At 43.0% G+C, this 7,674-nt stretch overlaps 1 protein-coding gene across 3 annotated transcripts; it reads left to right on the top strand.

Moving 5' to 3' along the window:
• The first annotated feature begins 311 nt into the window (after positions 1-311).
• LOC121540762 (acyl-CoA Delta-4 desaturase) lies at positions 312-6,895 on the top strand. 3 transcript variants are annotated; one of them, XM_041849836.2, is made up of 14 exons: positions 312-522; positions 1,059-1,161; positions 1,534-1,835; positions 2,119-2,229; positions 2,973-3,170; positions 3,508-3,609; positions 4,011-4,136; positions 4,397-4,457; positions 4,612-4,709; positions 4,890-4,987; positions 5,170-5,266; positions 5,503-5,582; positions 6,115-6,240; positions 6,414-6,895. In XM_041849836.2, the coding sequence occupies exons 3-14, from the start codon at positions 1,599-1,601 to the stop codon at positions 6,463-6,465; spliced, it is 1,386 nt and encodes a 461-aa protein (XP_041705770.2). In that variant the 5' UTR covers positions 312-522; positions 1,059-1,161; positions 1,534-1,598; the 3' UTR covers positions 6,466-6,895. The 3 variants fall into 3 exon arrangements, with proteins under 3 accessions (XP_041705770.2, XP_041705769.2, XP_041705771.2); XM_041849835.2 differs by having other exon boundaries at positions 313-522; positions 1,517-1,835; XM_041849837.2 differs by having other exon boundaries at positions 316-522; positions 1,517-1,835; positions 4,633-4,709.
• Positions 6,896-7,674: the final 779 nt, after the last annotated feature.

The raw sequence follows: 7,674 nt of genomic DNA, 5'->3' as shown, positions 1-7,674 counted from the left end.
ATAATGTTAAATGTGCTGAACGGAGTGGAGTGATGGATCTCTAAAAAGTTCACGTATGTAGCTAAAGTGAAGTATTAAATGGAAAACTTTAGTTGGAGAAAACGTCAAGGCCTTTCTTCTTCTCGCAACAGCCCGAGGGAGCCCAAGAGCGTCCTGATTGGTTGGAATAGGCAAGCCTTTGAAAGTCCTGAAGGCCAATCAGATTGATAGGGCCGGACTTTTTTTTTTATTCGGAAGGGCTGTTGTAAACCAATTGCAGATATGCCAGCGGTCCAGTGAAATAACCCCATTGGAGGAGAGACTCGAATGATCGGCATGGAATTGTATAGTGAACGAGTGGGTGATTGATTGACCGAGTGCAATCGGGTGTTATGTAACGAAAGAGACCGTTAGTAGCCTACTGATGATTTGATTGGATACATGATGAGACGGGTGATCAAAAACAAGTACACGTATTTGTATGAATAAGAGAAGGAGCGAGGAAAGAAAGAGAGAGAGAGGATTGCACATCTGGAAATGTTGGTAAGTGCAGCTATTCTATTCATTCTGTATTCACGTCATCATTGTGTAATTGCGTTATATTTTGATAACAATATAGCCTAATTTAATGTAATGTCATGTAGCCTGGGAATTTCTGTAAGGGCTGACACGCCAATGGACTATTCCATTTTATAATGTCTGTCATTATAAAGACATCAAAATGAAACGGTCGTAAAGGTTTGTACTGTGTGTCATATAAAACTCGGCAAACATATGCGGAATGGAAGAGGAGTCCATGGCCAAACAATGGCGCATCTCCGTTTTCTTTATTATTTATTGATGAGAACATTTCAATGCTCTTTGTCTCCATTATAATATAGTGTTACAAATAAACATCGTGCTAAATTGCATCGATGCTCAACAGATTAGAATAGGAACTCCATACAGAATGCTACAGGTATTCGTTATTAGATATTTTGAGCAATTGAGCAACATATTTAATGGCTTCGATGTTCTTAGAATAGAAACTCCACAGCATTATAGGCCATAGACTGGCTAACATTCCTGCGCCTCTACAGGTATTCGTCATTCGATATTTTCAGCAAATCAATTGAGCAACATATTTTGTTGTACAACGCTGTCTGGAAAACATCTCCCTTCCCTCTGGCAGAAGAATCGCAGGTTAGCGTTTTTCGTCATGTATCTTGTTCTGGAGGCAGCTCTGCAAAGTGGTCACTAGCTGGCACAGCCACAAAGTAATAAAATCTGATTTTAAACCTAACCCTAACCTTAAATTAAGACCAAAAAGCAAATTTTGTTCATTAATTTTTACTTACAATATAGCCAGTTTTCACTTACTTTGAAGCTGGACCATCGAGCAGAAATCGCTCAGTTCTGCCTCCAGGACAAGACTCATACCAATAAACATCAAACTGCAGAAGAATCACACCATTTCACCACGTAGGTGTGGCTTGGCTCAGACAGCATGATCTGATTCCATTCCCTGACTCCCTCCCTGTATCTTGCATTTGACTAGTCCTCAGTGTGCTTCAGTTGGACAGACTCAACAGAGCGCAGCCGACAAAGCGACGGTGTGAGTGGAGCAGAGAGAACCGAGGATGGGGGGCGGAGGCCAGCAGACGGAGTCAGGCGAGCCGGCCAAGGGTGACAGGGGTGGGCCCGGTGGAGGGGGAGGTGGCAGTGCAGTCTACACCTGGGAAGAGGTCCAGAGGCACTCCCACAGAGGCGATCAGTGGTTGGTCATCGACAGGAAGGTCTATAATATTACCCAGTGGGTGAAGAGACACCCGGGGGGCATCAGGGTCATCAGTCACTTTGCTGGAGAAGATGCCACGGTCAGTAGCCTAACTATGGAAGTTGTTGGTGAAATGTTCTCAAGCTATTCCAATAAGACTGTTGCAAATGTTATAATGTTGTAGGTTTAGAAATGTTTAGTAGTCTGTCACTGTATGACATATTACACAAGATGTTAGTGGATTGTACATTTATGGATCCTAATATCATGATAATCTCTCAACTAATCTCACAGTGAATTAATTGTTATTTATTTTTACTGAGAGGACATTTGTATGTATTTCTCTTAAACAACACAGATTCATCTATATCTCTGATTTCTAGGAAGCATTTTCCGCCTTCCATCCCGATCCTAATTTTGTCCGGAAGTTTCTGAAGCCGTTGCTGATTGGAGCGCTGGCACCCACAGAGCCCAGCCAAGACCAGGGGAAAAATGTGAGGATGCCTATCTTTCTCTCTCCATCTCCCTCTACAGCACCACGCCCATAACATACATCGCTGTAGGCTACATAATGAAACATAGAATGTGAAGCCTAAAGCATCTCTCCATCTGACATAGCACCACGCCCACTCTAACATACTGTAGGTTTAGGAAGGGACCCGGGGACCAATGTGAGGCCAATCTTTCTCTTGCTAATAGGGAATTCCATGCTACTCAGACAGAATGCTGTGCAGAATGGTACTTTCTACGACTGTGATAAGAGCAGGTGTGATGTGTATGGAGATATTTCAAGACAAGGTTTACCTCCTACAGATGTAGTGTGGCATCTTCAGTTATCTACTATAACTAGGGCACATTATACCAGCCTGTCTATGTGCCCAGATGCCCCGCTGCCCGCTGTCTGTTTACCTATTCAGGAGTCTTACATCTTATCCTGGTACTCTTCAGCTTTCTGTTACTCCTATTTCCTTCTTCTTCTTCTTCATTATTTACACTGTCCTCCTCCTCTCCTGTCCTCCTCCTCTCCTGTCCTCCTCCTCTCCTCCACTCCCTCAATTCTCATCTCTCTACCATCATCCACCTTCCTCCTGGTTCATCTTGGCTTTATCACAGTTTGTCTTTCTGCAATTCCTCGCATCCTGTCACCTCGCCTCCTCGAATCAATAACAGTTTAATTGAGAAAGACCCCTTACTTCATACATCTTTATTTATTATTGATCACCTCTACGCCATACAGGCAGCACTGGTGCAGGACTTCCAGGCCTTGCGTGATCATGTGGAGAGAGAGGGACTCCTCCGTGCCCGCCCCCTGTTCTTCAGCCTCTACCTGGGCCACATCCTGCTACTAGAGGCCCTGGCTTTGGGCCTGCTCTGGGTCTGGGGGACCAGCTGGAGCCTCACACTGCTCTGTTCCCTCATGCTGGCCACGTCTCAGGTACCATTACAGTATTATTAGGAAGCAGAAGGAGATATTTGACAGGCAGATTCTAAGGTTAGGTATAGGGATCAAAGGTTAGTGTTAAGGTTAGGGGATTAGGGTTAGGATTAAGGTTAGGGTTGGTGGGGTTAGGGGAAAGGTTAAGGTTAGGATTAAGGTTAGGGTTAGGGGAAAGGATAGGGTTGGTGGGGTTAGGCATATGGTTAGGGTTAGGGGAAAGGTTAAGGTTAGGATTAAGGATAGGGTTGGTGGGGTTAGGGTAAAGGTTAGGCATAGTGTTACCGAACCACCGTTCAGACACCATTCACACTCTGCATTTCTTTTTTCCTCTCAGTCCCAGGCTGGCTGGCTGCAGCATGACTTCGGCCACCTGTCAGTCTTCAAGAAATCCAGTTGGAATCACAAACTGCACAAGTTTGTCATTGGACATCTAAAGGTAAGCTACTGGACAATGGTTGGACATCTAAAGGTAAGCTACTGGACAATGGTTGGACATCTAAAGGTAAGCTACTGGACAATGGTTAGACATTTGACAACACTGTTTCTTTAGGCTACTCTTTGGGCCAGTTTCCCGGACACAGCTTAACCCTAGTCCTGGACTGAAAACCATTCTCAATGAATAATCTCCTTTGAAAGTACATTTTACTCCAGCACTAGGTTTAATCTGTGTTCAGGAAACTGGCCCTTTCACTTTCCTACATTCACAAGAGCAGTGTTACATTTCCAAGTTCACTGCTATCCATTAGCCTTATTTAGTGTAGTGTCCCAACAGTTGGAAGTTACAGTAAGTGTAATTGTGTTTACCAGTGATACGTAACAGTAGCTGTGTGTTTCCAGGGTGCCTCTGCCAACTGGTGGAACCATCGTCACTTCCAGCACCACGCTAAACCCAACGTGTTTAGTAAAGATCCTGATATCAACTCACTGCATGTCTTCGTCCTGGGAGACAAACAGCCTGTAGAGGTAGTTATCACTATAATGGATCTGTGAATGTGATCCCTGCGGGAACTGAACCCGCAACCTTAGTGCTTTATGACCCATCTGACTCCATGTTATATTTGAATAATAATGTATGAATTCATGTAATAATATGAATGTAATAGTTAATTAAATTAATGTAATATTCATGAAATAACCATGTAACGGTTTGGCTCTGTAGTGTTGAAACGGTATTAGTGCTTCTGTGTAAGATCCATCTGACTCCTTGTCTCTGTCTATTGCAGTATGGTATAAAGAAGTTGAAGTACATGCCTTACCATCACCAACACAAGTACTTCTTCCTCAGTAAGTTTCATGAATTTCTGTATAGCATCACATTAACTTCCATTGAACACATAAAATCAATAGATAGACGGCTGATGTATGTATGTATGTATGTATGTATGTATGTATGTATGTATGTATGTATGTATGTATGTATGTATGTATACCTATGTAGTATTTTCCTTCTGTCTCTCAGTTGGACCTCCACTAATTATTCCAGTGTTTTTCAACATCCAGATATTTCGGACCATGTTTTCACAACGGGACTGGGTGGTGAGATTTCATACCAACTAAACGTATACTTAATCCTCTTCATTCCTATGTGGAACATAAAGCTTCCACGAGAGAGAGAGAGAGAGAGAGAGAGAGAGACACACCTGTAAATATATGATTATGCTAACACCTGGAGGTGATAATGTCTGTCCATAATACCAATCTTTGTCTCCTGTGAAGGATCTGGCGTGGTCGATGACTTTCTACCTCCGCTTCTTCTGCTGTTACTACCCCTTCTTTGGTTTCTTTGGCTCAGTAGCCTTGATCAGCTTCGTCAGGTAAAGTATGAACTGAGAGGGAGCTGAAAGATTCGTTCATTCATTCGCTGGTTCGCTCACTCACTCACTGATTCATTCATTAATTGTATTCAAACTATCTACAGTATAGAAAACAACAACAATGATGTGCTTGATGTAAGAATTGAACATAATATTGTGGCTGAATATTGTACTGTATATAGGTTTTTGGAAAGCCACTGGTTTGTTTGGGTGACCCAGATGAGTCATCTTCCTATGGAGATGGATCACGAGAGACGCCAGGACTGGCTCACCATGCAGGTAACGTGTCATTAATATTCACAAAGCGTCTTGGAGAAGGAGTGCTGGTCTAGGAATAGGTCCCCCCTGTCCTTACAATCCTATTCATCATTATCTTAAAAGGCTAAACTGATCCTAGATCAACGCTTCTACTCTTGACGCTTTGTGAATACAGGCCCTGGTGTGTTTTCTGGGGCTGTGCTATCCGTAGTTCTCCAGTAGAGGGTGCTATAATGTGTTTCTGTCTCCTGTCTCAGTTGAGTGCTACTTGCAACATTGAACAGTCACCCTTCAACGACTGGTTCAGCGGACACCTCAACTTTCAGATTGAACACCAGTAAGTGAAACAAATATCACACTTTACTGTTGTCTGTGTCAACAGCATATATTGTATTTATAAGGTCATTGACATAATAAAGTAGGTAATAGTTTAAGCAGTTTGCAGCTTCATTTGATCTTAAATATAACTTAACAGTTGTTTTGTACTAATTACTGTATCTCGTAATAGTGTTTAGATACAATATCGATACAATCCTACTCAGAAACTGAGGTTTCTCTGAGAAACTGATAGCGTCTGCTCTCTCTCTCCCTCCCTCTCTCTCTGTCTCTCCCTCGCCTTCCTCCACCCCCACCCCTCTCTCTCTCTCTCCCTCCCTCTCTCTCTCTCCCTCCCTCTCCCTCCCTCTCTCACCTTCCTCCACCCCTCTCTCTCTCTCTCCCTCCCTCTCTCTCCCTCCCTCTCCCTCCCTCTCTCACCTTCCTCCACCCCTTTCTCTGTCTCTCCCTCCCTCTCTCTCTGCCTGCCTCTTTCTTTCTCTCTCTCTCTCTCTCTCTCTGTCTGTCCCCCTCACCCCCCCTCTCCCTCCCAGTCTGTTTCCTACCATGCCCCGTCATAACTACCACCTGGTGGCTCCTCTGGTGCGTGCTTTGTGTGAGAAACATGGAGTTCCCTATGAGGTCAAGACTTTGCAGAAAGGCATCACTGATGTTGTCAGGTAAGTGGTAACCTCACATATACCACTACTTATCCAGGGGTATGCAGTAGTTTTAATGAATACTTTTAAGTGCTATCCTCTGGGAATACATTGTACATCATAAGGTGATACCTGCTGCTCTCAGGCTCCTATGTGATTTACCTGGTTTGTTATCCACCTCTGTTCCTCCCCAGGTCACTGAAGAAGTCAGGCGATCTGTGGCTGGATGCATATCTTCATAAATAAGTCCCTTCCTGACTCTGGAGGGGATTTAATCCATCGCAGATTAATGACCTGCGAACAGAGATAGATTAAAAAGGACATTTCCTAGATGTTGTTGTTGACAATGATCGCTGCAAACATTGTTGTGATGTAATTGTTTTAATCCTTGGCAGAAGTTAACGGGATTCATAGCAGCAATCCAGGGTTTATATACATCATTGGTAGGACCAGGCGTTAAAAAAATTAAATACATGTATTGACTTATATTTCCAGCATTATCCACTGGGTTTGATGCAGGCAGAAAATCCTAGGAAATGCTTTGTAATTGACACAAGTGGTCTCCAATCAATCATTCAATGTCTGGTTGTGCATTCGTTTTTGGTGGGGGGGGTGTCCTAAACCAGGGGAGGGGCAGCATACGAATCTTAATTAAACAAAGACTATTAGCAGGGAATACTATTTGTAGATCAGTGATTTTACACCCCATTTTTACTTTGTGGTCCTCTGTAGCTCAGCTGGTAGAGCACGGCGCTTGTAACGCCAAGGTAGTGGGTTCGATCCCCGGGACCACCCATGTGGACTGTATGTCGCTTTGGATAAAAGCGTCTGCTAAATGGCATATTATTAAATTACTCAATCCCTGATCATCGGAGGTTATATAAATGGGGCAATTAGTACAGTTAAAGGGGAGAGAATATGAATCCAACCAGGAAATGTATTTTAAAAAGTCACTATCGCTTGTATTTTAAAACGTCACTATTTTGCAGACAAACAACATATTCTGCAAAACCTGCAATTTAACATTATAAATGGAAAGACAGGATAGACAGGACAGGATAGACAGCCATCTGAAAAAAACAGAAGAATTATTCTACCTTGGAAGGTTGTGGATATAGTGAAACAGTCTCATCCTTACATAACAAGACATCAATCAACAACAATATTTCACAATGTATTCGTTGTCTGTTAACATATGGGTATGATAGGCATTTTTATATCAGTTATATGTAGAGGGTGAAATATAGACTATTTTCACAACATAAATGGCTCGCCTATTTTCATTCACTACAGAAATAACCCAACTTCTCCATCTCTGTTAAGACCGCAGTATTTGGGGTGATACGCTTCTCCGCCTCCATTGAACACTGTTGAATAGTTCACTGCCTGTAAATACACTATCAGCCGGAACAACTTTAACATCTTCACCCAGCGCTCCTACAAAATGTGTGTCAC

This window comes from Coregonus clupeaformis, chromosome 26 (genome assembly GCF_020615455.1).
Source record: "Coregonus clupeaformis isolate EN_2021a chromosome 26, ASM2061545v1, whole genome shotgun sequence".
Lineage (NCBI taxonomy): Eukaryota > Metazoa > Chordata > Actinopteri > Salmoniformes > Salmonidae > Coregonus > Coregonus clupeaformis.
Note: the sequence above shows the minus strand (reverse complement) of the source record. Positions and strands in the feature narration are given on the sequence as shown.

Excerpts from the sequence above, each read along its gene's own strand:
- LOC121540762 (XM_041849836.2), top strand. The coding sequence starts at position 1,599 with ATGGGGGGCGGAGGCCAGCAGACGGAGTCAGGCGAGCCGGCCAAGGGT. Across the intron at positions 1,836-2,118 it reads TTGCTGGAGAAGATGCCACG|GAAGCATTTTCCGCCTTCCA; the intron begins GTCAGTAGCCTA and ends TCTGATTTCTAG. Across the intron at positions 3,171-3,507 it reads TCATGCTGGCCACGTCTCAG|TCCCAGGCTGGCTGGCTGCA; the intron begins GTACCATTACAG and ends TTTTCCTCTCAG.